Source organism: Anarhichas minor, unplaced genomic scaffold, assembly GCF_050575085.1.
Source record: "Anarhichas minor isolate MPS153535 unplaced genomic scaffold, ASM5057508v1 ptg000030l, whole genome shotgun sequence".
NCBI lineage: Eukaryota > Metazoa > Chordata > Actinopteri > Perciformes > Anarhichadidae > Anarhichas > Anarhichas minor.
Window position 1 is genome coordinate 2,822,578 of NW_027466476.1, and position 27,636 is coordinate 2,850,213.

General features: G+C 44.0%; 2 protein-coding genes and 1 long non-coding RNA gene across 8 annotated transcripts in view; 2 read left to right on the top strand and 1 right to left on the bottom strand.

Annotated features, from left to right (window-relative positions):
* Positions 1–20,168, top strand: part of hectd4 (HECT domain E3 ubiquitin protein ligase 4) — a 35,156-nt gene extending 14,988 nt beyond the window's left edge. For 3 of the 6 annotated variants that reach the window (XM_076104251.1, XM_076104254.1, XM_076104252.1), the window contains exons 27-75: positions 24–128; positions 238–583; positions 1,026–1,161; positions 1,248–1,392; positions 1,508–1,674; positions 1,822–1,968; positions 2,070–2,254; positions 2,369–2,522; positions 2,651–2,931; positions 3,078–3,264; positions 3,361–3,442; positions 3,577–3,779; positions 3,901–4,036; positions 4,225–4,407; positions 4,541–4,705; positions 4,802–4,971; positions 5,193–5,308; positions 5,423–5,526; positions 5,653–5,814; positions 5,935–6,083; positions 6,249–6,328; positions 6,607–6,770; positions 6,925–7,162; positions 7,335–7,471; positions 7,569–7,695; positions 8,373–8,510; positions 8,614–8,771; positions 9,663–9,823; positions 9,916–10,097; positions 10,187–10,392; positions 10,497–10,627; positions 10,740–10,945; positions 11,048–11,227; positions 11,402–12,810; positions 12,899–13,106; positions 13,203–13,426; positions 13,619–13,764; positions 13,863–13,966; positions 14,578–14,701; positions 15,058–15,248; positions 15,418–15,564; positions 15,687–15,806; positions 15,894–16,049; positions 16,154–16,257; positions 16,390–16,611; positions 16,705–16,871; positions 16,991–17,186; positions 17,354–17,576; positions 18,099–20,168. In XM_076104251.1, coding sequence (XP_075960366.1) covers positions 24–128; positions 238–583; positions 1,026–1,161; positions 1,248–1,392; positions 1,508–1,674; positions 1,822–1,968; positions 2,070–2,254; positions 2,369–2,522; positions 2,651–2,931; positions 3,078–3,264; positions 3,361–3,442; positions 3,577–3,779; positions 3,901–4,036; positions 4,225–4,407; positions 4,541–4,705; positions 4,802–4,971; positions 5,193–5,308; positions 5,423–5,526; positions 5,653–5,814; positions 5,935–6,083; positions 6,249–6,328; positions 6,607–6,770; positions 6,925–7,162; positions 7,335–7,471; positions 7,569–7,695; positions 8,373–8,510; positions 8,614–8,771; positions 9,663–9,823; positions 9,916–10,097; positions 10,187–10,392; positions 10,497–10,627; positions 10,740–10,945; positions 11,048–11,227; positions 11,402–12,810; positions 12,899–13,106; positions 13,203–13,426; positions 13,619–13,764; positions 13,863–13,966; positions 14,578–14,701; positions 15,058–15,248; positions 15,418–15,564; positions 15,687–15,806; positions 15,894–16,049; positions 16,154–16,257; positions 16,390–16,611; positions 16,705–16,871; positions 16,991–17,186; positions 17,354–17,576; positions 18,099–18,235 — 9,309 coding nt within the window. In that variant the 3' untranslated portion in view covers positions 18,236–20,168. The remainder of the gene's footprint in view (positions 1–23; positions 129–237; positions 584–1,025; positions 1,162–1,247; positions 1,393–1,507; positions 1,675–1,821; positions 1,969–2,069; positions 2,255–2,368; positions 2,523–2,650; positions 2,932–3,077; positions 3,265–3,360; positions 3,443–3,576; positions 3,780–3,900; positions 4,037–4,224; positions 4,408–4,540; positions 4,706–4,801; positions 4,972–5,192; positions 5,309–5,422; positions 5,527–5,652; positions 5,815–5,934; positions 6,084–6,248; positions 6,329–6,606; positions 6,771–6,924; positions 7,163–7,334; positions 7,472–7,568; positions 7,696–8,372; positions 8,511–8,613; positions 8,772–9,662; positions 9,824–9,915; positions 10,098–10,186; positions 10,393–10,496; positions 10,628–10,739; positions 10,946–11,047; positions 11,228–11,401; positions 12,811–12,898; positions 13,107–13,202; positions 13,427–13,618; positions 13,765–13,862; positions 13,967–14,577; positions 14,702–15,057; positions 15,249–15,417; positions 15,565–15,686; positions 15,807–15,893; positions 16,050–16,153; positions 16,258–16,389; positions 16,612–16,704; positions 16,872–16,990; positions 17,187–17,353; positions 17,577–18,098) is intronic. The other 3 variants (XM_076104253.1, XM_076104255.1, XM_076104256.1) reach the window with 1 other exon arrangement.
* A 1,940-nt stretch (positions 20,169–22,108) lies between these two features.
* Positions 22,109–24,559, bottom strand: LOC142964469 (L-serine dehydratase/L-threonine deaminase-like). Its single transcript, XM_076104798.1, has 7 exons — positions 24,407–24,559; positions 24,199–24,238; positions 23,968–24,107; positions 23,667–23,758; positions 22,931–23,158; positions 22,708–22,832; positions 22,109–22,610 (listed from the first exon to the last, which is right to left on the bottom strand). Exons 1-7 carry the CDS (start codon positions 24,557–24,559, stop codon positions 22,417–22,419), a joined length of 972 nt encoding a protein of 323 aa, XP_075960913.1. The 3' UTR covers positions 22,109–22,416.
* Positions 24,560–25,433: 874 nt separating this feature from the next.
* On the top strand, positions 25,434–27,140 carry LOC142964245 (uncharacterized). Its single transcript, XR_012957521.1, has 2 exons — positions 25,434–25,811; positions 26,327–27,140. It is a non-coding gene; the product is annotated as an uncharacterized LOC142964245 (long non-coding RNA).
* Positions 27,141–27,636: the final 496 nt, after the last annotated feature.

A 27,636-nucleotide genomic window follows, 5' to 3' on the forward strand; every position in this document is an offset into this window, starting at 1 on the left:
ATTATCTCCGGTGTTACTTTCAGAGTGTTGGAGAATTGGAACAGAAGTGGCAGAATGAGGTAGAGGAGGCCCAGCAGGGAAAGCTGGAGAACAACACTCCTTTCTTTCACGACTACCACTTCTTTGAGGTACTCCTGCTCTACACACAATTACTATCTTTTCCTCTGGAGATTATACCATTACCACAACCATTCGCTTTGCTATTCATAATATGTTGTTGTTGTTTTTGTTTAACAGAACAAAATTAAGGAGCTGGAACTACTTTGCTCCCTGAAGGAGGTCCCACTCGATTTTAGTGATCTGGAAAATGTCGTCCTCGCATTGAGGCAAGTAATTAACAAAATATCGTATCAAAATAGCAGATGTCATGGGTCAGATTGTGTCGTAACATTACATGTCTGCAATTACAGGGAGAAGTTCTTTCAAGAGGTGAACACCATGCATCACAGAAGTAGCACCTCACTGGCCAAAACGAAGGCACTGGTGAAGAGTCTGCTGAACCGCACTGAGCTGCTGCTCCATGTTACCATCGCTCCTCATTGCAGAAGCCTTACCACCACACCTACTGGCACACCAGGTCCAGGTAAATCTTTTTATGTGTCCTCTTATGTTACTAATTAGTCATTATTAATAACTAACCTAGTTGGGCAGCAGGGTTGGGATTAGAGATTTGTTCCTTCAATCAGATGTTTAAATTGCATGTTGTCGAACACTCGCACCATTGAAATATCCATCAGCTTGTGTATCTCTGGGTACAGTTATGTAATTTATACATAAGTCTGACTTTAATGAATTTTTATATATACGTATATATTATATATATATATATATATATATATATATATATATATATATATTGTATCACAGCTTTATTTCTGTGAATCATTATTGTCTTCGGTCAGTGTTTGTTAGTTTACATGCATGATTGGTCGTCGCTTTAGTTGCCCCCAAGATATCAGTCATGGCAGACAAAAAAGCGGTGAGTTTGATTCTCGTCTAATTTCTCCACAATCGTTTTGTGCCAGCCTCCAAATCTGTGTCAGACGCCAAGTCAGTGATCCCCATGGTGAAGCAGCCGGTCTTCCTCCGCAGCATGTCGGCACCCTCCGACTTGGAGATGATCGCTAACCAGGACTTGGAGTTTACGCACGCACCCCAAAGGTATTTGTCTATTTTTGTTTGATCTAATTCATTTTTGAGAATCATAAAAGTGAACTAGGGATGAATTTATTTTTAACCTTTTTTAGGCGGCGACACCACCCTACTAGTCATCGCAGCAGCTCATTTACCCTGCTGCAGTCTCTGGCCATCGAGGACAGCCGTGACAAACCAACATACAGTGTTCTGCTCGGGCAGCTCTTCGCCTTCATCGGAACTAATCCTGATCAGGCTGTAAGTCTCTTACTCATCACTCATTGTGATGTTTTTGTTGCCATAGCTGCATGAGAATCTTTAAGTGAATTCTGGTCTGACATTGAGATCTTTTTTATACCGGTTATTTCTGTAGGTGTCGAGCAGCAGTTTTCTGTCTGCTGCGCAGACGCGATGGAGACGTGGTACCACGCGGAAGCAGGCGCTTGTTCATATGAGGGAGTTGCTCACTGCTGCTGTCAGAGTTGGTGGCGTCACCCACCTGGTGGGGCCTGTCACTATGGTACTGCAAGGTGGCCCAAGGTAAGAAAGAGGAGACTGTATGCACTAGCGATGATTACGCCCTACTCCACACACATACTTAGGTACACACACTGACTTACAATACAGGAGTGTGCAATGTAGTATTCATATTACAATATTATCTGTGTTTGTGTTCCATCTGTGCAGGATTGAGGAGTTGACCTGTGGTGGAATGGTAGAGCAGGTGCAGGAGGCCTTTGGGGAGACCATGACATCTGTAGTGTCACTATGTGCTCGCTACCCCATTGCTTGTGCCAACAGTATTGGCTTGCTTTGCACAATCCCCTACACCAGGCAAGATGATTCATCTTGCATCCTCTCTTTTTTTAAATTTGTCTCTGTATTACTAAACCCTCAGATTCCTTACCCTATGTCTGTCATCTGCGTTGTCACAGGAGTGAAGAGCAGTGCCTGGTTCGGAGTGGTCTGGTCCAGCTCATGGACAGCCTGTGTAGTTTAAGTGGTCAGAGGGAATGCAGCTCAAATGAGAAGCAGACCAAAAAGCAGAAGGTGGCCACCATGGCTTGGGCTGCTTTCCAGGTGCTGGCTAACCGCTGCATCGAGTGGGAGAAGGTGGAAGGTAATTTATGCTTGTATCAATATACCTCACAATATGTTAGTAGTTAGTAGAACGTTAGTAGTTTGTTGTAATGGAAGCTAAATAACCCATGTTTTGTTTTTCTCCTCTTTAAAGGTGGGTCTACAGATGCAGTGCACTCTGGTCTGGCACGGCAGGTGTCCAGCCTGCTGACGAATCACCTGGCCAGAGCCACAGAGTGCTGTGGTAATCAGGCAGCAGGCAATGATGCCTTACAGGATGTGCTCAGTCTGCTCAATGACCTTTCCAGGTAAAACGTTGTCATGTAATTTTGGTCGATGCGTTTGTTTGCATCATGTATGAACATCATCATTTATTTGTATATATTTGTATGTATCTATACAATGTTTGTATATGTTCCTTTGTTGTGTATTCCAGGAGCCACATAGGGAAAGCTATCCTGAGCCAACCGGCTTGTGTTTCTAAGCTCTTGTCTCTGCTGCTCGATCAGAGACCTTCACCAAAGCTGGTGCTTATCATCCTGCAGCTATGCCGAGCTGCCCTGCCTCTCATGAGTGTGGAGGACTGTGGGAACGTGGCCCTACCCTCGTGGAGCTACTCAATTAACACGCTAGATGCTGAGCAACAAGATGCGAGTGACCCTGCCTCGCGCATTGCTGCCTTGCTGCTAGCCAAACTGGCCGACTATGTCGTACCAGGTTGGTTTCTCTTACCTAGGAGTACTAAATAGATGTGTGTGTGTGTGGTAGGGGGTGGCCCTTGGAAGCAAATCAAAACATTTAAATGCTGGATAGTAATGACGTTATTATATTATTAATATTTACAATATTACCTTCATTACCAGGCTGTCAGACCCTCCTCTCCCCCAGCTCTTCTGAGCCAGACACTAGTCTGTCCCGAGCCAGTTCCAAAGGAGCTCTGAAGTCTGAGGATGCTGGGGAGGAGGGCGAGGCGGTTGATGGCAAGCTGTCAATCTTCATCCACAAGAGAGAGGACCAGTCATCTCATGAGGTTCTACAACCCCTTCTCAGGTAAGTTTGCCCCCAAATGTCTTTGTCATTTCACATTCGTGAGCTTAGTCTGGGTTTCTGTCACATAAGCTTTCTTCCGTCCGCTCCAAAATGCAGCAGCTCAGAGGGACGTCCCTTTCGGCTCGGCACTGGAGCAAACATGGAAAAGGTGGTAAAGATGGACAGAGACATGACAAAGGTCAGCGTTTTACTGAATAAAATATAATTCTCCCAGAATTTAAAAAGCATACACTAACAATATGAGAAGTTCCATGTGTTGCTTTATTCCAAGTGCCATCCTTACCTCTGCTGTCCTTTTCAAACCCTCTCTAGAGTGGCAGCTGTGAAGTGATCACAGAAGAGGCATCTGCTGCCCTGAGGAAGGCCAACAAGTGGGCTCAGTCTGGTCTGATAGTGAGTGTTGGTCCACCTGTAGAGATTGTAGCCCAGGAGGCCGCTGGAGGCGTCACCACTGGTGACAAGAAGAAAACGGCTCAGACCGCCGTGTGTAGGGACAGGAATGCTGATCTGGCCAGGTCAGTAAACAAGAATTAATTTCCTGTATATATGATTTCTTCATCATTCAGTTCTAGGCATCAGTAAATGAGTAGTGGTCACACTGCACCTAAACATGCGTGTTCAATTTATCTTGAACAGGTCGGACCCTGTCAGGCCGTTTATCAGTGGCCATGTTGCCAACAGTATGGCTGCTGAGGTTATTGCTCTGCTGCATAGCCTGCTCACTGCCCCCGAGTCCAACACCGCTCAGATCTGGACTAGCACCGCTGAAAAGGTAAAGGACTACTGTGTGTTGGACTTCATCACAATGTTTCTGCTCATTAATGGTGATTGAGAACTTGTTGCTTAATATAGGGTTGTAAAAAAATAGATATAATCAGAATGTCTAGACTGATTGAATGTGGTTCTATATGATGCCGTTTCTATTAGACCTAATGCTTTCTCCATTGGGGTGTGTGGTAGGTTCTGTCCAGGGCCCTGATGTTTATCCCTCAGCTGGGGAAGTATGCGGAGAGTATTCTGGAGAATGGGAGCAGCAGTGGCAGGAAACTGGCTAAGCTGCAGGCCATCGGCAGACAAGCTGTTGCTGCACTTTGTGCCCTTGGGGGCTTTAAAGAAACTATTAAGATCGGCTCTGAAGTCCAGGTTAGTGAAGGGAGAGGAATCGGTGGACACGCTGTACTTTCGCCCCAGAAAAAAGCAATTTAACATGTTGGAACATTTTCCCCCAAAAGCTTTAAAATGTTAACATATTTCCTGTGATTCCTCTGCTCTGCAGGTCGTCGGTAAAGGAGTGCTGGGCAGTGTGGGCATAGTTATGTCCATCAATGAGCCGGAGGGCATCGCCACTGTGAAGTTCCCTTCTTGCGAGTACCGGAGAGCTTGCCAAGCCTCAGACATCCTGACAGTACCGATATCACGCCTCTGCACACCCAGATCTGAGGTACAATTTTCAGCATTAAAACACAACAGTCCTTATTTTTATGTAAATATCTGCTTCAATCTCACTTGAGACTCCTTTTCTACCCTTCCCCAACAGGCTCTCCCCCTCTACAAGCTCTCAATCACAGAAAAGGTGGTACAGGCAGTGCAGTCAATGCTTCTGCCACAGGAGGGCAGTCTCTCCATTCACACCTCTCTACCAGCTACAGGAGATGGCTCCAGCCCAGTAATGGCTGCAGTACGCTTGTTGGCTGAAATCAGAACCAGGTTAGTGAACTTCTGTGTAGATGAGCACTTGTGTTCGTCATCAGTTTTAACTTGTTTTCATTGATTGTTTAAAGTAGAGTTGTGTTGTTTTAATGTGCTGTATTGAAAATGTGGGAACTTGAATCCCTTTGAAACTGTGATTAAATTTAAAAAATCGACTGGCAGTTTCACTGCAAAACCATAGATTGGACAAAAATCACCAAGTTCTTAATGGTTTTCAGGGCATGTCTGGTGATGGCGCAGCTCCTGGAGGATAGCTCCTTCTGTGAGGAGTTCATCCAGCAGTGTCCTGCTGCTGTTGAAGTTCTCAACCTGGTTGCCCAGGAATGTAGCCCCGGTGAGCATGCATACTGGCATGACAAATCATTTGAGCAGCCAACAACTTTCATTTACAATACAGTGTATTTGGTCTGTGACACGTCTCTCACTGAGTTCTGTCATCTTGTTTCAGGGGAGCGTCTCGGCATGGTCGAGGCTCAATGTGAAAGAGTCAGAATGCTGTACCGGGACTGTGCTCGGCCTCCTCCTCCACCACTGCAGACAGACAGACGCCAGGTGGGAGTTTTTACCAGATTTATATTTAGGGCCCGAGCACCGACGTAGTCGGAGCAAAGGACCTATTGTTCTTCTAATGTTTATTATTATCATAATATTAACTTCTTGATATGTTTGTCTCATCAGCCCAAGGAGATCACCTGGTGTCCATCCAGAGTGTTCCCTCCGGTCCGTGCCTGCATGTTCTCATCCCGTCTGACCTCCGTCACCTTCTTGGCTGATCCAAGTGCTGGAGGAGGCCTGCCCAGAGGCACCTTCATCTACGCCACCTGTCCTGTGCCAATTCAGGTGGGCACATGCATTAATATACGCCATCTCAGTTTATTCTAGTAGTGAGATAAAAAAAAATCATGCACTGATACTGCAGCCTGTCCAAAGTCTTCCATTTTCTTCTCTTTGCCCCTGCAGGCCCCGTCCTTTTACTGGGAGATAGAAATAGTCTCCTATGGAGACTCCGAGGAGGACAGTGGCCCGATTGTGTCCTTTGGTTTTGCCACCGAGGCAGAGAAGAGGGACGGAGCGTGGACCAACCCTGTCGGCACATGTCTGTTTCACAAGTACGTTTGCCTGCATATTCACTGAGATCCTCTTCCCACTGCACTGTCTCTGACTTGAGTGCTGACTGCGATTCTTCTCTTTTGTGGTTTTCCCTTTCTGTGCGTCCGTCTCCTGTCTGTCTGTCTGTCTGTCTGTCTGTGTGTGTGTGTGTGTGTGTGTGTCAGTAATGGTAGGGCAGTGCATTATAACGGCTCCAGTCTGCTGCAGTGGAAGAGTGTCAGGCTGGATGTGGCTCTACTTCCTGGTGAGACAGGAGACAAAATATCTTTTTCTTCATATACAGTCTACCATCTCTTTTGTTTGTTGTAGTCAACTGAGAAATCCATACAGCAATGTATCTTATGGATTTTAACTAAACTCCTTAAAGCATTGCATCTTAACTGGCTGCCCTTTAAAAAAAAAAAAAAAAAGAAGCTATTGTGCAAGCAGATGTTGCTTCCTAAACCCATGCTGTATCTAATTTTAAAATATGTCATTACCTGTTGTTATTGAGAATGTAACCATACGTTTGTATGAACACAGGCGACGTGGCTGGAATAGGCTGGGAGCGTTCTGAGGGCACTCCCCCTCCCCCTGGTCAGGCCCCTAAAGGCAGGGTCTACTTTACCTACTGTGGCCAGCGGCTCTGCCCCATCCTTGAGGATGTGGCTGGTGGAATGTGGCCCCTGGTGCACATTCAGAAAAAGGTGAGTTTCTGTTGATATTGTTAAGCAGTAATTTGGCCACTTATAATATTTAATATGTATTATGCTTAATCATTTTCTTTGCTGCTTCAGTGACATAATTTCCCCTCAGGGTTATTGCCGTTAATCTTCTATTCGTCTTTCCATTGTTTTGTAGAACTCAAAGATCCGGGCCAACTTTGGAAGCCGGCCGTTTGCATACGCAGAAGGCCAAGCACACAGGAATGCGGCTGACTTGTGTGTCGACCTTGCAGAGGAAATAAGTGCTAATTTTGAGGCACTCCCCTTTGCTATGGCCTCAGACAGTGATAATGACGCAGGTGCAAGTGTTACCTCTGACTCTGGTTCTCACGGACCCCCTTGTCGGATTGCAGCCGTGACAGATTCCCAGCAACGTATGTTCATCGCCTTCATTTCAGCCTTCTCCTCCTAAAGTTCAAGCTTGTCCTTTACCTCTATGAGTGAGCATAACTATACCCCAGATACAGGTGGGGCCCACAGCGATACGATCTCTCTGTATTGTTTGTTAAACCTGCATTTTCCATTTGTCCTTTCCTGTTGGTACAGAGTACAACAGCGACCTGTCCTGTCATTACAAAGTTGAGCTGAGCTTTGAGAACCTGGTCACCTCTGGTCCTGACCCTCATCCTCCTCCTATAGCAGATGATGAGAGTGATGACGAGGATGACGATGATGTCCCAAGAGTGAGTGGGACATCCTCCTCTTATCCACACTTAAGTGGACACAAATTAATTTGAAGTTTCCACTCGTTGTTTATTTTATATTTGTGTTTGATCCTAGGAGGACCACTATGCCTTGCTGGTAAAGGCCTGGGAGACCAAAGTGTTCCCTACAATTCGTAGGCGGTTTCGTAACGAGGCTGAGAGAAAATCTGGCCTGGACCAAATCAAAGGAGCTCTGCAGCTAGGTACAGAATGAAGAAAGTCATTTAGATCATAACTTAAAAGTCCAGTGTAACACATGGCAAATTGCCACAACATAAAACACTTTAACCCATTTTGCCAACATCGTTTGATCAAGGATTTGACTGGTTAGTACAGGTTAGTTAAAAAGCAGGTATCAATCATAAGACATTTTAATGTTTGAATCTCATCATGAATGCAACACAGAAATATATATGTATTAAATATTACATTTCTGTCAGTATCCAATTGTCCTGGTTATGCACCTCCTCTGCATGTTTGCTCCACTTTAAGAATCATTCTTCTAATGTTAAAATGCTTTCTACTTTATTGCTAATAATTCATGTAAGCTCATGAATATACGAGGAGGGCACTGTCTTAAATATAATTCAGAATCTATCGTCCTTTGATAAATCAGAACACGGTAAAGTAACAATAGTGCAAAAGGTAAATTTGACATGTAATTAATTGACAAAAGTTGGCAGCCTACTTAAAGAGCTTGAAGCATAAGCTTGATGTCAAATTGTATTATATGGAAGATTGGCTAAGCCATACCTATACTGGGCCTGTGCATATATTCTGTTCATGTTACGGTAAGCTTTGAAATATATGTGGTTATTATAAGTTAAACAAGGATAACTTTGACACTGTTTCTCTTTGTGGTCTATTCTACTGACAACAGGCATGGTTGACATTGCAAGACAGACGGTGGAGTTCCTGTATGAAGAGAATGGCGGCATTCCTCGTGACCTCTACCTCCCTACCATTGAGGATATCAAGGATGAGGCCAACAAGTTCACTATTGACAAAGTTCGCAAAGGTACCATTCACCTATACTGCTATACCTATACACCTTTAAGTTCAAATGAGCTTGCTTCAGCGTATATCGTGAGTAAGCACTGTATTAAAACTGCTTGTTTAAGTAATGTGCTTACTCAACACAGGGTTGACTGTGGTCATCCGCTCTCCGGACAGTAACAACACCAACAGCACTACAGGAGGGACAGCCCTGCCCAAGTTTGCCATTCGGGGCATGCTGAAGACCTTTAGTTTGCATGGAGTAGTGCTTGATGTGGACTCTGTAAGTACAAACACTTGATGTGACATTATTGGAAATGTATTGATAAACTAACTGGTTTGTTTGGTGTGAATATATGAATGAATAATTTTAATTTTATTAATGCGTCATGTCATTTCGTGGCCCATTCCTCATGGCATTGAAAGACACGTTTACATCAAACAATACACCAGTTTTCCTTCCCAGGAAACCAAAAACAAAAAAAACAAAAATAAATACCTGGTAGAGATTCTCTTCTCCAGCTCCCATGAGTTCCTTAAATAAGGAGCCAATTCAAATGTCTCCCTTTTCATACAACCATTTTGTGTTGAAGTTACTGATTCATATCCATCATCTGAGTCATATCCTTTATATCACTAAACAAAAGATGAAGTTTTCAGTATGAACGACCATAAAAAAAAAAACAGCTCTTATTTGGGTATAAATAGATTTATTTTTTCTTTAATAAATTAAAAAGAACATTTTTAGTAGAATATTCATATTTATTTCACAATAAGTACGCAACTTTAGTTTACTCCAAAACTTGTTTGCCCAGATATATTTGCACCTATGAAACACCTTCTCTTCTGCAACATAGAGAAATCTTCTTTAAAGCCATATTTACAACACATATTGTACATGTCTGTTATCCAGTGCCCACGTTGTTAAATATCCCAGTTAAGCATTTGTTTGGCTTGCCTGGTATCAACCATATCAGTGAACCTTTTCAATAGCCTGGAGATACCAACCTCTCATTGAACTACACAGGGTTCCCCATGTCTCCTGTGACTGCTAGAATTGTAGCAAATCTATGCCTGCAGACACTGAGAGTGCACATGTGCCATACACAAAATCCATTTGATTTACATGAAAACCCCAAAAATATACATATGCCTTTGTCTTCAACGTGTCTAGGTGAATGAGCTAGTACAGGTGGAGACCTACCTGCGCAGTGAGGGGGTGCTTGTGCGGTATTGGTACCCTATTGAGATTCTGGAGCGCCCGCCTGCTGGATCTCGACGGACTGCGGCCAATGGCTTAGTCTCACTGGACAGTAGCAACATTCAGATTCATAGGTAATGTATGAACCTAATGGGAATGAGCATAACATAATTACATCCTGCACCAGTGCTCTAAACTAAATGTTTGTTTTACCGGTTTGCTGCAGGGAACTGCTTCGCTGTGAGAGCGCGCTGGCTCGGTTATACTGCCGTATGGCCTTGCTCAACATCTTTGCCCCAAAGAATCCCCACACCTTCACTCGTCTCTTCCACATACCCGCTATACGGGACATCACCTTAGAGCACCTGCAGCTGCTGTCCAATCAGCTGCTGGCTCCACCCCTCCCTGGTGAGTATTCATCTTTCTTGTGAATCACTGGGTCTCTGTGTAATAATAATGTGTCTGTGCTGATTGCCCTGATGATGTTCTTCCTGCAGATGGCACTATTAGTTCTAGTTCTATCCTACTGGCCCAGTCGATGCTTCACAACCTCCAGGGCCAAAGCTGCTCTCCCTCAGAGCTGTTCTACCAGGGCAATGTTCAGCCCATCCGGGAGTGGCTGACAGTGGCCATCACCCGTGCCTTGCATCAAGGAGAGGAAAGCCTGTTGGAGCTCACGAAGCAGATCTGCTGCTTCCTACAGGTTAGCTCGGCCAATCAATGCCTGATTTAATAAACTTGCCTCTGGATACCTACCCGGTTTGTAAAGATGCTAATCTTTTCATATAATTGTGTTCATTTTGACAGAATGCACCAGAGCAGTTCACTTCCGAGGAGTTTCCTGTGACGGAGTCAAAGGTGAGCATGGATGTCAGCTTTCCAGGCGCTGCGTTTGTGATCGTATCGTGCAAGGAGAGCCAGCTAGGCTGCCGCAAAGAGTGAGTTCCTCACTAATGCTCAACTTCAGCAATTCATGGTTAACTCGGATTTCTCACCATCCATTTCCTGTTAAATGTTTTAAATTATCTCCTGTGTTTTCCGCTACATTAGCTCCAGCCTTTACAAGGCCCCATGGGCTCGAGTCATGGTGTATGGCCTGGGTCACAAAGTGCGTAGAAATGGCCAGCTAAATCTGATGGAGGCGGTGTGCTATCCACTAGATGCCTCACCTACCAACACAGGCCTTACTCTCCCTCCCACCACCAACCAATACCCCTCTGTTATCATACCCACTGACAAGGTGCACATCAAGCTGGGTGAGTGTCTGAAACCAAAAAGGGGAATTCATACAGGCTGCTTCAACTTAAACATATAATACATCTATTACAGGATTAAATATCCCATTGTCTTGATTTTAGGGGTGTCGCCCCCTCCGGGTGCTGTATTGGTGCTGCACTCCTTGCCACTGGAGTTTCCTCTGGCCATGGCATTTGCTGAACAGCTGTTGACTTGGAAGCTGGGTGAGGGCAATGAGCGATCAGAGGACGAGCTGGACACGGTGCCCTCATCTGTGCTGCTGCAGGTGGTAGAACTACTCGGTAGGTTGACCACCAGCTGTGACAACACTTTAACGAGCCTTACATTTTAAAACTCTATTTGACAATTCCCTACTAGTTCCATCAATTATAGAACAACTTTAAAAGCTTGCAAGATAAATAATGCCAAACCTAAATGTAGATTCCAACAACTTTCACTGTTTTCTTTGATTTTAGGTGGTTTGCTTTGGACCACTGATCTGGCTCCCTCCATAAAAGAACTTGTCTTTCACTTGCTGGCTGAGCTTTTGCGGAAGATCCACCACTTGGAGCAGCGCAAGAGCCCCGCTGGTCTCGCCAGCTCCATTGCTCTGCTGCTCAACCCCTGCCTCGCAGTGCTCATGGCCCTGCAGACAGAACTCCGAAAGCTCTACGACTGCGAGACTCAGGGATGGACCGCTGGAGGGGCCGGAGCAGGGGGGTCTTCGTCTGGAGGTGTCGCGTTGGCTCTCGGGGCGGAGCAGAGCCGGTTTTCCACCTACTTCCACGCTCTGATGGAGGTGTGTCTGGCTGTGGCAGAGGTGACACTTCCCCTCAATGTTGGTGGATCTTCAGTGGGACCCCTGTCCTCCACCAGCGCCCCTAACCTTAGCGACTCTTCTTCATCCTCGTCATCGTCCCCAGGCCAGACGCCACAGAGCCCCAGTCTGCTATCCAAACGTAAGAAGGTGAAGATGAAGCGCGAGAGAGCGGCGGCTGTGGCGGCAGCAGTCTCTGGGAAACGGGGAAGTGGAGGTGCACGGCTGTCAGAGAGCGACAGTGCCCTGCTGAACATGGCGGGTAGTAAACCTGAGGACATGCTGTGGTTCCACCGCTGCCTCACTCTCCTGATGATCCTTCGACATCTTGCTAATAAAGACCCGCAGGGCTTAAGTGTGACCAGCGATGCAGTGACTGATGCCTGCCAAGCCCTGGTGGGCCCCACGGCCCACAGTCGACTGCTGGTGCTGTCGGGTATCCCCACGCACCTGGAAGAGGCCGTGGTTCGAAATGCTATCCGCAGGGCTTGCAACGCACACGGAGGGCTCTTCAAAGATGAAGTCTTCATTCCTCTGCAGGAAGAGGAGCCCAAGAAGCCCAAAGCCGGAGCTGGTGTTTCGAGCCCTCAGGATGGAAAAGCGGGCCCTGAACCTGAGCGACCCTTCCCCAACAACGGAGGTCCTGAGAGTCCCGACAGCTCGAGCAGTGTGACTCCAGCGATGAGCGTCAGCGCTTCAGCTTCTACCAGCCAGACTTCGATCTGCAGCTCCTCTCAGGGAGTGTCCCTCACCGCCAGTGAACTTTCTGTCGATCAGGAGCTGTTAGCCGTTCCACCTCTCACTCCCGCTGCTGCTGCTGCTGCAGCAGCTTCGGCTGTTTCATACCCCCAGCAGGGCCCCCAAGACCCTCAGACCGTCTCTAGTCAGGAGAGTCTAGATACTTCGTTGTGCAGTACAGGAAGCCTGGGGAGTTTGGGCAGCTTGGGGGAGCCACTCGACAGTGCAGAAACGCCGTCCGTGTCAGATGGGGGCTCTATGCACACAGTCACCTCACTTGAGAGCAACGCAGTCATGGCTAGGCCCATCAAGGGCTATGCTGTCATTGAGGTGAGTTGATTAGAAGCCCCATTATAGATCTAAGCTGTTTTGATTTTGTGTTGTTGAAATACGCTCGTCTTTCTTTCGTTAATCACAGGTTCGTTCTCGGGCAAAAGTGGAAAAAATCCGTGCCAGTCTTTTCAACAGCAGTGACCTGATCGGCCTGTCCAGTCTTGAAGGTGAAGAGGAACTAATGGAGTTGACCAATGAGGAGATCCTCACAGCCTCCAGTGTTAACCAAAGCCTGTTTGACACACAGGGAAGCTCTGCCCTTGAAGACTACTTCTTGGACAAGTCCGTCAGAGGTTGGTGTTTGATTACCATATTGTCTGTTTTTGCACAGTGACATTAGTTCTGCCAGTATCTGCCCAATATTTAACAATCAATCTCCATGTTTCAAGGTGACAAGCTTGTAGCCGGAGCACGAGATGTCCTCACAGATGTGTTTAAGAGCTGCGTGCACTCGGAGCAGATGCTCAGCCTCACACCGGCCAAGCCAGTGAAAGTGTCTGACATTTACCTCAGCAAGGAGCAGATCAATGCTCAGACCCCTGGCAACTTACTGCATACTTTCTTCACCAACGTCAGGCATCCAAAGAAAGTACTTGAGGACCAGCTGACTCAGGTATAACAGAATACATTGGTAGCAAAAATTCAAAGGCTGAATCGTCCTGTGATCCTTTTTTTGCGGTCTATTTTCAAGTGTAACATTTTGAAACTCTTCTCTGCTTCCCTCTGACATCAAGCACCACAAGTAAATTGTTACAACTATACGTTATGTACCTTTGTGTGTGTCAATATGATTTGTTTCTATCAGATTCTCAGAAAGTATGGCACTCCCAAGCCCAATAAGAACAAATACAGCAAAGCAGGAAAAGAACAGCACCAAGGCAAGGTAGTGAGCACCAAGAGGCCCATCACCAAACCTCCCACCAAGGAAAAGTCTGTGCTCCACAGTGTCAGGTGAGTGATATGTTTTCAAGCACGTGTGTAGGTACATTTCCTCTTTGACGCGATAATGATAATATTTATAGATTACATTTGTCTCCTAACTCTGCCAGGACGGCTCTGAGTGAAAAGAAGACCGTCCTGAAGCCCAAATCTCCAGAGAAATCCAGACCTGATGAGAAGGAAGTGGAAAAATCTCCTGCTAAGAAAGTTGAAGGTTTGTCAGTAATGAGACACACTTTGACAACACGCATCACTGAATACGTATGTTTCAGTTATAGATAGTGGGGTGAAAGTAGTGTTTACAAAATGTTTCTAACAGAGACCAAATAATTTGTTTCTCAAGAATTAATGAAAACTAGTCAATTAACTGATCAATCCAGTGACAGAAAAGTAAAGATTTCTGCTTTTGTCTTAGTTTTATATACAGTTGCACTCTAAATTATTCAACCGCCATTGCAAATTAGGTTTATTGGCAAAAGGGTGCTCTACTAAGTACTAAAGATGCTCGTCATGAAGGGGTTGAATCATTTTGGGACTGCGGTAGTCATTAAAAGTGGTATTTTGTGTTGAATTAGGAGAAACCACTTAGTAGTATTAGTTGTGTTGAGCTATTTAAATTGTCCTTGTTTGAGTTGTTTATTGAAAACAGCTGAAAGTTTGTACATTTTGCCAATAAACCTAATTTGGCGGTTGAATAATGTAGACTGTAACTAGAAATGACAGGTATCTTGGTATCCCTGCTGTGATGCTCTACTACCGTACAAAAGTAAATGTGAGTCCTGTTTGGAAACCAAGCTGCCTCACACACCGCTTTGTCTTCTTAAGTTCCAGAGGAGAAGTACCTGACACTGGAAGGCTTCCATAAATTTGCTGTTGACCGTGCCAAGCAGGACATCCGTAGCGTCTGGAGGGCAATTTTGGCTTGTGGTTATGACCTCCATTTTGAAAGGTGAGCCTGGAGAATGTCATACCCAATAAGCAGCCCTCTGAATGCTGTAACGTCAACAAGCTCTCCGGGAACCCAACAGGTTGTGTTGTTATGAAATGTGCCCTCTTTAAAGAAACAGGTTACTTCTAATTCATTTCAAAATCTCCGACCATAGAATGAAATTCATTAATTAATGCAATTAAAAATTACATTGATGTCATTTTCACACTAGTTATCTAAGTGTAATGCAGCATTTGCCTATTTCTGTAAAAAAGAAAGCTAGCCCTGAACACAGAATATGTTCATCTCTGATAGATTGCTAAGTGAATAGACATTACGGGAGGTCTCTATTTAACCGCAGCCGTCCTCTTTACCAGGTGCACCTGTATAGACACTCGTCACGCCCAGAAGGCCTGCAGAAAGTGGAGCTTGGAAATGGACGTGGCATTGGTCCAGTACATCAACAGGCTCTGCCGTCACCTGGCCATCACACCAGCCAGACTACACCCCCATGAAGTCTACCTGGACCCCGGTGATACTGCTGATCCTCGTGTGGCCAGCCTGCTCAGTAAGTAAACCTCTTTGTTTGTTACTCTCTGTATCAACAAGATGAACAAAACGGCCCAAATCCAGTTGTTGTCCTGTCAACTCTAGTGTTGCACATGCATTCTTGCTACATTCTGTAAGTCACACTCGTTTTGTCATCTAGTACATTTACCTCGTGTGTGTGTTTTCAGATGTACCTGTGGAGAGCATGCGCTTGCGCTTTGCTCTTCTGCAGTCCCTCAACAACACCCTGGAGAGTTTCTTCCTGCCGCTAGTGGAGCTGAGACAGACACTGACCTATCAAAACTGCATTGCAGCGCTGTTATGTGAGGCCAAAGGTGAGCAGGATCTCGCAGGTCAAGGGGATGTAATTGCCCAAGTGTTTTGACCTATGTAGCAAACCTGCCTTGTTAAAATCTGTATAATCTCCCTCACTACCTGCCGTCTCCACTGGTTACAGGTCTGATCTTCTACGACACTAAGGTGACTGTAATGAACAGAGTACTGAATGCTACAGTACAGCGGACAGCTGACCATGCTGCCCCAGAGATTACACTGGACCCTCTAGAGATGGTGGGAGGTATGCATTCCCTTTTCTTGTTTCTTGTTTCCCATTTCATATCACTTGTATTGGATCTTTGCAAACATTCTTTCATCTGTTCTACAGGTGAGATCAGATCATCAGAGAACACATATTTATGCCAGGCAGCGCGCCAGCTTTCTTGCGTGCCGTCGTCTCAGCTTTGTGTGAAACTGGCCAGCGGAGGAGACCCGACCTATGCCTTCAACATCCGCTTCACTGGGGAGGAAGTTCATGGCACAAGTTAGAATTTCTCCTTTGCATCTTCTTTTTTTTTTTTTGTACTGCTCTTCAGTCTTGTCTTTTTTTCAGACCGTACTGTAGCTTTGATGAATGTGTCTCTCCAGGTGGCTCCTTCAGACATTTCCTGTGGCAGGTGTGTAAGGAGTTACAGAGCTCTGCTCTCTCTCTGCTGCTCCTCTGCCCCAGTGCTGCAGCCAACCGTAACAAGGTAAGGGTTTTCAGGATCTGACATGTTTTCAGCATGTCTTTCAGTATCACTCTTTTTATCTTCATATCTAGCACAAGAAAGTGAATCATAAACGATGTAATCTTTATCTTTGTTGTTTGTTGGTGTTCTCAGGGGAAGTACATCCTGACGCCCTGCCCTATCAGCTATGCAGAAGAACAGCTGTTGCACTTCTTCGGTCAGCTTCTTGGCATAGCCGTCCGTGCTGATGTGCCACTTCCTTTGGACCTCCTGGGCTCTTTTTGGAAGGTTCTGGTGGGCGAGTCCCTCGACCCAGAGCAGGACCTGCAGGAAGCTGATGTGCTGACCTACAACTACGTCAAAAAGTTTGAAAATGTAAAGGGACCAGTTGTGTATACATCATGTTGTTTCCTTCTAATACCATTATTCTATTGACCTTAACGAGATGTTTGCTTTCTGACCCTGCAGACGAGTGATGAGGAGGAGCTGGAGGCCCTGTGCGCTGAGATCTCCTCCCTACACCATTCAGGAGAAAGCCCCGACTCTCCCAGCCGGCCCTGCTGCACCTTCACCTATGTCACTATGTTGGGTGATGAGGTGGAGCTTTGTCAGGGTGGTCGCAGCCTCACCGTCGGGTACAGGAAACGTTACCTATAAACTTAACTCGATCAACTTAGTTATCAGTAAGACCTAGATATCAATAGCCTGAAGTCTTCATCTTTTCTACATTGTGTGCTTGTTTGTGTGTGTTAAGCTGGGAGAATAAGGATATGTACGCGCGGGCGGTGCGGAGTCTTCGTCTGAGGGAGCTGCAGAACAAAGAGTGTATGACGGCGGTGCGCGCAGGGCTCGGTTCAATCATTCCCCTGCAGCTGCTCACCATGCTCAGCCCCCTGGAGATGGAGCTGCGCACCTGCGGCTTGCCTTACATCAACCTGGAGTTCCTTAAGGTATGTTTGTGTGAAAGTGCCTGTTGAAATCTGTATAAACATATAATGCAAACCTGTTGTGAGCCAATCGCTAATAGATATGGTTTTACATGAGAAACACCTTCTTTTCTGACAGGTTAGTATTGATAGAATGTAATCGGAGTATTCCCCGCTGCGTCCCTCTGTAGGCTCACACCATGTATCAGGTGGGTCTGATGGAGACCGACCAGCACATCGAGTTCTTCTGGATCGCCTTGGAGATGTTCACTCAAGAAGAGCTCTGCAAGTTCATTAAGTTTGCCTGCAACCAGGAGCGAATACCGTTCACCTGCCCCTGCAAGGATGGGGGGCCAGACACCGCCCATGTCCCCCCTTACCCCATGAAGATCGCCCCCCCTGATGGAGCTGCAGGTAATGGCTAACAAGGCTTTAACAGGGCCGTGATTGGACAGAAGGGCTGCTGTCTCTGGTGATGTTCTTCTTAGTGCAGAAACTGCTGATAGTGATTATCAAAGCACCTCGTCCTGTAACCGCAGACAGACTTTGAACATGTCGTTTGTCATATCTTGTGTTTTTAAATGAATAGATTTGTATAATGGACATGTAAAGCTGTTCCATGCAGGAGGGGATACTGTTTCACATGTTTGAACTTCTCATCTCTCACAGAATTGGGATCTGTCCTAGTTTCCTTTGTCACTATTTAGATGGCAGGCTAAACACAAACTGTCTACTCAGGTTTACTACAGATAAGATATGTTGACACTCGCTTTTATCAGCACATAAATCGTGAACACTTGCTACTCAGCAACTCATTGTCCCTCCTTCAGTTTCATGTAAAACTCCAGTAGTAAACATACGTAACAAGACTCATTATGCAATAGAAGTCGTAGGTGGTTTTGTTGTGATGCACCTTCCTGTTTCTCTTCTCTCCAGGTCAGCCAGATTCGCGCTACATCCGCGTGGAGACCTGTATGTTCATGGTGAAACTGCCCCAGTACACATCTTTGGAAGTGATGCTGGAGAAACTGCGATACGCCATCCACTACCGCGAGGACCCTCTCAGCGGTTAGAAGACTCGACAACCCCATGTTCCCAAGCGTATACAGCTCTTTACGCTCTGCTGCTTCAACAAAATCACACATTTTATTTCATTTTTTTTCTGGGTGGCTATTATTGCTTTGCATGTTTACCCCCGCTTTTCTTTTTTTTTTCTTTTTTGCAGTTTACACAAATACTACATTTCATGATATGTTTGACGCATTTTTGTGAAGAATTCAGGGAAGATAATCTGACACTGTTAACACGTGTCTGTTCTGGTTGCACTGAGTTTTTAGGATGGCATTGAAGTGAAACAACTGTGACGCGCTTTTTTTTTTCTGTTTGCCTTTCCCTTCCCCCACCTTTAACAGAGGGTTTAACAAGTTCTGTGAATTTAACAACTAAATAGGATGACTTCAGATCAGCACTTTACAGTTGCAAATTTAATTCAAGACGGCTGAATCCTCTTTCTGATAACATTTTAGTATTGAAAGCACGGTTTCAGCAAAAACTATGAGTTGCGGAACTTTGCATTGCTGTGAAGGCAACAAACCAACTGTATCCCTCCTAATGCTTACCCTAGCTGCCTCCCTCTGTCTCCCCTCTGCGGGGGCCTTCGCTGTAGGAGCCTCTCTCCAGAGGGTTATGCTGGATGTGTGTGAAGAGAAACCCGTGATGTCCAGAGAATCATCTGACGTTTGAGACGCAGGTACGACTACTACCAGAAAAAAAAGAAATGTGAGACGCTACCTATTTTTGACCATGTCAGCTATGAGCAGGCACAAGATGTGAACAAGTGCTGTACAGGATATTATGTAGTTTACTGCCTGTTTAAAAAAATATGAACTGCTAATGGACAAACTAACTTATGCCTATATAAACTGAATACATTTTATCCAAGTCTCTGAAGAGAGGGTATTTAAGTCGTGTAAAAAGTCATATTAATCTATTAGTTTATGAAATTGCTCTTTGATTTTTCGAGTAGCTTTGGCGGCATGTTGGGTCGGGTAGATTGAGCGATAGGAGAGAGGTCTGCTGGCTCTGATATGCTTGCGTTTCAGGTTTGTGAAATCCTGTGTTCCTGAGATGATATTCTCAAGAGCTGCTCTCCTACATGGTTTGTGTGCTACTGCTACTGAATGTGCAACCCCCCCCCTCGCTCCCCAACATACACGATCTACACACATAGACTGGGGGAGGGGCGGCGGATTATCCTGAGTTCTGCGTTTTCATAATTTTCTTTATTGAAAGAACAACAGGTGTTTTGCTGTTTTTCTGTTGGTTACAATCCGGGGGGAAAAAAATGTAAATAGACTGACGTTATGTTTGATGGCAGTTTTTATTAATTGCTAATTCACTTCACCTTATCATTTTTGGTTTTGGTTTGCACTACTCTTCCAAGAAAATATTCTAAAATGAGCAAACTAGGCAATGTCTGTTGGATATCCAGTTTGTTGTGTTATTTTTTATGAATTTTGGAAAAAAACCAGTAATCTAATCACCTTTTGTCTTGTACTCAGATGGATTCAATTTCTTCTACTCATGGTGAAACATGTTTTCTTGTAGGAGTAAAATCACCACTTTACTTGGATAGAACTGAAAAACATTTGGCTCATATTGGATTATTGAATTGCTTGCAAGTTTTCGTTTTGGTTGAGTTCTTTTAAAGGGTGATACACCGCTGCTAACGGGGACGCTCTCTCCTCTACTGCCTCCTCCTCCGGGGCGGTAGATAAGGTTATAAAAAGGACATATCCATACAAAGAGGTGTTGCGATAAAATGTGTGCTGTACATTTACTTGATATTTATTACAATTATTTATGGTTGCATTAACTTAACTTTTACTGTCTTACCTCTGCTCATCAGAAACTTAACATATCTAATATGGATTATACAGATGTAAAGAATCAGATGGCATTTGAGATTTCTGTGTCACAATAAAAAAAAATGTCTTCATGTACAAATTCCATTTTCCATTTCTTTATGTATTTTATATATTGACCCAGTACATCTTGTCACAGTTAATTTTTCTTTAAGGCATTGCTCAGATAAACATCCGAAGTTGGGGAAAACATGCGTCATGAATGGATGTTTTCTACTGCAAAATCCTCCCAAAATGGGTCATTTGCATACTTTACTGAACAGCGTTGACGTGGTGTGTAGCAGACATGTCTGTGTGTAGCAGACACGTGTGCACAGACAATGGCTGTTGGTCATGATGACTGTGAGACGTGCTTTGTCTCCTTTAGGACATGCCTTTTATGTAAGGACCCCTTGCGACCAACCCTGGTTCTGTCACCAGACACCTTTTGAAAGCAGCGAGTGCTGGGCCAGGCCAGTTCTAGCTGGATCTCCAGTCATGCTCCCCACCGACTCAAACTGTCCTTCCAGCTCCATTATATGCTATATCCAAAGGGAACCATCTACAACTATTGACGCAATGTTTCATCAGCTAAAATTCTGTAAAAATAGGTCAGATATTTCCGCTGCAAACCAGTTGATAGGAGATACGTATAATGTGTATAGCTCTTCAGCTGAGCTGTTATTAAAGAGCCACTGATGTGTCACTTAGAACTGTGATCTGTCAGATAATCATTTAACAAAAAAAGCATCTATGGGTCGAGTTCCCCTAATATCTTGATGGAAAATGTCTAGTTTTAATACCAAGTATATGAGGTTACCCAAGAGGAATTCTAGGAATGTCTCCAGCGTGTAGACTTGATGGTTTCAAAGGAACAGCTGTCTCGCTCTGTGACATAAAGGAACCCACCACCCTTTTTTAATGATCGTCAGACCAATGAGTGGCCAGGAAAAGTGCCACATCCCTAAAAATCCAGCCAATAGAATGCTGTGACGTTCAGCGTAGTCACAAGGCGTGACTATGTCTGCGGTGGTCATGCAACATGTGACTGACCCAGTAACCGCTTCTGTCTGCAAGCCAGTGAGGCCACTTGACCTGGCTCTGGAATACAATGCTGTCTACTGAATACCTCATTCTAGGGTGATTCATTTTTGAAAGTTACTGGTCAAATTCAAAACTTTATGATATACTCATTCATTCATGAGGGATCAAAGCTGCTTCAGAATGTAGTTCTGTATGCATCGTGCCTGCCAAAGCACTCACTGAGGAGAGGGGAAGTTAATTGGAAAGTAAGCTACTGAGACCAGCGCTATTCATGAATTGTCATACAATGAATAGTTTCATGGTATGGCTGAGATTGTAATTAAGCTGTGGCCCCAATGCACTGCGCTCGCACTGTTTAAACATCCCTGTCAGTGGTTTACAGAGCAAACGCAACATGTAGACATACAGTATACACATTTTAAATACTAAAGTACTTTGGTTTTCTTTTGGATTCATGTTTTGAAGAGTGTAATTTATGATTTCCAAAATCTATTTGGAGAATGATCCATTCATTAAACACTTGATATGACATTCTAGTCATCAGAGATATACAGTGTATATAACAGCGTGACTGATAATGTATTTTTAAATACCGATGACATATCGGCCAACAGTGTTTTTTTTACATGACATAAGCAAACAATCTTGAATTAGATCCCTTCGATTTTTTAGAATTGTGACCAAGTCACATACTAAGCAGGACTAAACAATTGTGACACTGTTTTTAACTACGTCAGACTTAGTTTTTGCACAAGCAGTCTTTTATCGGCCGACATACACCGCTACAATATACCTGCAATAAGCTAATATCGGCCTCTCCTACTTATCTTTTAGCTCCCGTATAGAAAGCACATTTTAAAAAGTCCATTTGCTTTTGGTCATGTTGTGAAGAAGAGGTTTGATGTGTATTTCACATATCTGCAGTCAGGAATAAGAACTTTGTCAAGGCAGGAAAATGATTTGGGACACAATATTCAGAAATATAATTTATTCATTTTTTAAATATATTTCAATGTACAAAAGCAGAACAACACACAAGCACACTAAATACAAATAGAAATGCAACCTAAATTTGTCAGTACGTTGCAGTTTTTCTGAAAGGTTTCTCCGGTCAAAAACTACCTCTATACCAGAGCAGCATCAGAGCTCTCACACTCTCACATTTGTCTCAGTCTCAGTGCTCAGGATAGTCTCTCAGTCTGGAATGATTTGGTCTATAGAGCACATGGATATTGGGCTTTGTGGATTGAGACCAGCTGATGGAGGAATGGAGGAAAGGTCAGGAGGACTCGAGGTAGTCGGCCACGCTAGATAACACCGAGCTGTTTTTTCAGCCTCCTTAGCTCCTCCATGCTGATGTTGTTGCCGCCGCACACCACAATGACCACTGGGCCCAGGCGCTGAGCCAGCTTGCCCTCATCCTGCAGCCTTTTGATAATGTTACTGTACACAGCTGCCAGGGCAGCACCACAGGCAGGCTCCACCAGGATCTTCTCATCATCTGCAGAAAATAGAGATACCAGGAGAGGTCAGTCTCACAGCTGATTGGTGCCATTTTAGATCTGCTGTGCATCTGTTCAGGTGCAGGTTGCACTCACCTACGAAGCGCTCCACAGCTTTTACAGCCTCCTGGTCTGTGACTAATTCTGAAAAGACTTTGTGCTCGCCCACCAGTTTAAAAGTCTGTGAGGACACCCTCGTCAGGCCTAGAGTGGTTGCAACACTAGAGAGCAAAAAGAAGGGTTAGTCTTTGACACACAAAGAGGAACTACGCGAGGAAAATGTTATTATTTGAATACAATATCCATGAGTAGATCTTACCTGGTGATTTCAGGTAAAGTGACCAGCTCCCCAGCCTTCATTGCTGCATTGAGGCTATGTGCTCCCATGGTTTCCATGGCTACAATGGGCACGTCAGCCCAGTCAGCACGACGCAGTCCCTCCACCACTCCGTTCAGCAGGCCTCCGCCTCCCACCGACAGCACTATCGCTCCCGGCTTCTCCTGTAGGTCTTGCTCCAGCTCCTTCACCAGAGACGTGTGGCCTTCCCTGCAACACACAAACACAACCCAACCCTGTCAGTTCCTTTGAATTCAGTTTGATTGTAGTGTAATGTGAAGAAGGAAACAGTCTGATTTATTTCTCTTTAATAATTCTTCCTTGAATGCAGGTGCGCTGTAAAATGCTGATCATGTCAATAGTAGCCCTTAGTGGTGTTGGTAATTTACGGTCTGTGACGTGGGGTAACTACATTATCTGACAGTCCCTCAAAGTTAGCACCGTGATAAGATACCATGCATCTGACATAACACCTCATCCAGCCCCTGCAACCCCGCATGAATGACACCGCATGACAAGACAGGCGTTACTATCAGTCAGTTGCACATCTTAAAACAATTTCATTTGTAGAGAAAAGAGAAGAATCTGTCTTATCATCTCTTCGTCTCTTATCTCCTTACGTCAGAGAGATTACTATGCGAGAATTTCTGCACAGTGCATATAGTTGTGTACATGCTGTCACAATCCCTGAAGGACAGATGTGCAGAGATCGTCTCACCAGATGAGGGGATCATCAAAGGGAGAGATGAATATCCAGCTGGGGTTATTTGCCACAAGCTGCTGTCCGTATTCAATGCTTTCATTTAGAGCCTGAAAGAGACGAGATACAACTTCATTTCATTGCATGAATCATTTTGCCTTCTCAGTCTGTTCTAAATGTGACAATTCGGTGACAAGAAATAAGAAAATTATAATAACTGCGCACACAATTTTGCAAGAATCCAACAATACATGTATCTATTTATGCTTAAAATAGAGTGTGATTGATGTAAATAAAACAATCCATGACATTAACTAACCTTGCCGTGGATAACCACAGTGGCGCCTTCGTCCTTCAGCCTCTCCACTGTTGGGTTTGGTGTAACACTTGGAACTACTATGGTTGCAGGTACCCCGAGCTGACGGGCAGAATAAGCTGCTGCCATACCAGCGTTTCCTCCTGTTGGGGCCAAAAGTGCCAAAGATTACACACCAAAAAACACCAACAGAGGCATGGACAGTTCATTCATTAATTTTTCTTTAGTTATTACCTGAACAGCAGACAAACCGCTCACATCCTCGCTCAGCCCACTACAAGAAAAAACAACATTACAGTCAGAAAGGGAACCAATACATCGTCCCAGTGTTCAGACTGGAGCTGAAAACGGGTTCATACTGGTTCATATGGATCTATGCTAAGCATCTCAGCCACACAACAGGACAACACACTTCACACCAGAGCAGAGGAGAATTACTCACAGTTTTGCAGAGGTGTCCGATGCCCCTGATCTTAAAGGAGCCGGTAGGCTGAGATGAATCCAACTTGAGGTAAACAGAGGTCCCAGCTACTTTAGTCAGGGCAAGGCTCTGCCTCACTGGAGTGGCCACATGAAGAGACTGCTGGGTCTTCATCATCACTGTGGAACAGACCAGCAGAGAAATGGTTTCTCAAGAGACAAGGGCTAAATAATTCAAAACATCAATGTTTTCAAAGATCATTCACAAAAATAAATAAATAAAAGGTACAAAGATGATATTTTAAGTTTGCTTCAATTTACCAGTATCAGATAGATGGCAGGATAACAAACTGTACCGAGTATCACTTATCCCAAACTTCCTTATTCACTTTACTCTTTGATATTTCGTGCCTTTATACAAACTTGAGCTGTGGGCTTGGCATAGTAGGCCCACTGTCAGACCAATCAGCGTGAGGCATGACGCAGACCCTCCCAGTGACCACGAATAGGAAACAGTGGATACTGAGGATGAAGAAAATTCCTCTTCATTCATCCCATTTTCTTTAACAGTTTTCTAGGATGTGTCAAGTCTACGTGACAGAACGCGTGCAAAAACTTTGTTTTCAATAGCAGTCATTACATCATTTCACCGTCTTATCGCATCCTTTGCACCCCCTGTGACATTTTAACGCGCTGTTATGTGCGTGTTGCTTTCCCCTCTAAAGGACTTGCACGCACCGCAGACATTACCAAAAGAGTCGCGACTATTTCGGCCCCGATGTCCCGACTACCAAAAGCGGGGAGCGGGAACAGCCTCCGTGTGGACGGTTCAAACCTGAACGATCCGGTGTGGTGACGTGAACTGCTCCCAGTGAGCACTAACCCGGATTTCAACGTTGATTTCTGGTTGAAAAAGCGTTGATTTGGGGTCTGAACGTCTTAGACGTATTTTAACCGTCATTTGAACCGGCTAAATTACGGTTACAATATCAACGTGTCACAAAACACCAATTTGTTTTAAAATATTGATGGTTTGTTAAGTTGTAGGTTGAAAGAGACGCGATTTTGGTTACTTTAAACGTATTTCTCCAAAATCATATTACGCTGGCCGGTGAAATGTGGTCTACACGAAGACGTTATTTCAACGCATTCAATGTCTCATATAAAACGTCGTAAATATGGAACTATAGACTGTGTGCTGTCAACAAGAAGCTCCCAGGACATCATAATGAGAGCAGAGCACATTATGTCTGTATGTTGACGTAAAATACAACCTCTGTGTTTACTGCTGGAATACGCATGCGCACAGACTCTGCATTTTTAGAGATGGATGGAAAGACGGCAGGTTTGAGCTAGCTAGCTCTAGTTGATGAGGGAAGTGAACGAGCTGACGGAATAAACGAGGCTTCACGCTAACGACATACTCTGTAAGTACTTGAACTACTTTATTTCAGTATTGCAAACCGAAATAACATTACCATACCACTAATATCATGTTATGCTCACCATGCGGGCGAGGCTGCTAGCTTGTAGTGTTAGCATGTAGCGTTAGCATGTTACGAACAGTAAACATAGACATGTGTGTTAGTTAATGTTGGAGACACTTTATTTGTGGACTGTCCCAGTTGCCCAACGTAATAAAATAGAGTATTTAGGACATTTCACATGTAAAATACACGGCGGACAGCGAGTGGGGCTGTACACAGTTTAAATGAGGACGTGGTGAGTAACGTACTGTACTGTACTAATACGATCATGGTCAAAACATTGTTGTTTGGGTTATGGCAATATACAAACAATATAAACAATATACTGTGTAATATCCAGGTCAGCATCGTTCCGTTGAAGACACGTTTAAAATACGTCTGTGGTCTCCGGTGAAGAGACCTTCAAAACTGGTCTAAAAGTCAATATGTTTTTCTAATACTTGTTTTATTTACAGATGTCCAGCTTGAAAATATGGCAGATCTCCTGAAACCGGCTCCTGTGTGGCTTTGAAAACGACATTTAAAGACGGAAAAGGAGATTATGGTTTTATATAAAGAACATTGTTTATATTCATATTGTGCTTTAATAAATACAAATGAACTGTTGCCTGTCACTTGGTCTTTTGTCCTGTAAGTGGAAACTGTTGATGTGTTACTAACATTAAGTATTTAGTTGCTACATATTGATCTGAGACCATTTTGACGGTTAAAACACGGTGACGTTGAAATCACGGTTAAATCACGTTGAAAAGTGAAAGTTTTTTAGCCGACTATTTGAAGACGTTGATTCAACGTTCACGTTTAGACCAGATATCAACGTGATGTCCAATACTGGCTTTCAACTGATAAATGTGGATGTGGTTTCTTAGTAAGCCTCTATATCATGATATATTATTAGCACAATGTAGAGGACGAAAAATTATAGTATTACAAATCACGTTTAAATCTGGTCTAAGCGTGAATCAACGTCTACAAATAGTCCGCGAAAAAACGTTCACTTTTCAACCAATTCTGAACGTCTTTTCAACGTTGGGCGTAGACGTCTTTTAAACGTCTATTCAATGGAAAAATGCTCACTGCATTTCTTTTCATGATGTTTATAATATAATTCAAAGTGTTTTTCGAGGTCAAGCCAATGATGTTATCTCATATAGAATATGTCCATGAATGATGTAGGATCTAATAACACTGTTCAAATATCCTATGATTTTGTATATTCCAATGTATATTTGTATAATAGCAATATGTAATAAAAATCAAATAATTCAATTTTCACTGAAAAGGAACAAACAGTTGTATTCTATGTTTGCATATTTGGATGTGATTAAACAACGCATTGCTTGATTTTAAGGAATTTCAATGTATTTTACTCCATTTTTGCATATTTTCTTAAATTCCCCTTTTAATGTACTTTCTTATAACCTGACACACATGTGTTTAATAAGAAAACTTGCAGAATAGTATCAGCTTTATGGGGTCAAATCTGCCCTAAAGCATTGATTAAAGACATAATTTGGCCCTAAAGCTGAACAGTTTAAGTCAGATTTTTGAAATTCATCAAATCTCAAATGAAACCACCTTTACTCAGGGTCCATAACTGAGGAAATAATTCTGTGCTCAGTACTCTCACTTTGTATCACTTCATAACTAATGTTACTGCATTAATATCAGCATCTTACAGTTTTTTTCATTTGCTAACACAATAAAATTGCACATGAAGCAAATTTATTGCAACTGACTCTCAAGGAGCAAAACCTCAGCACTG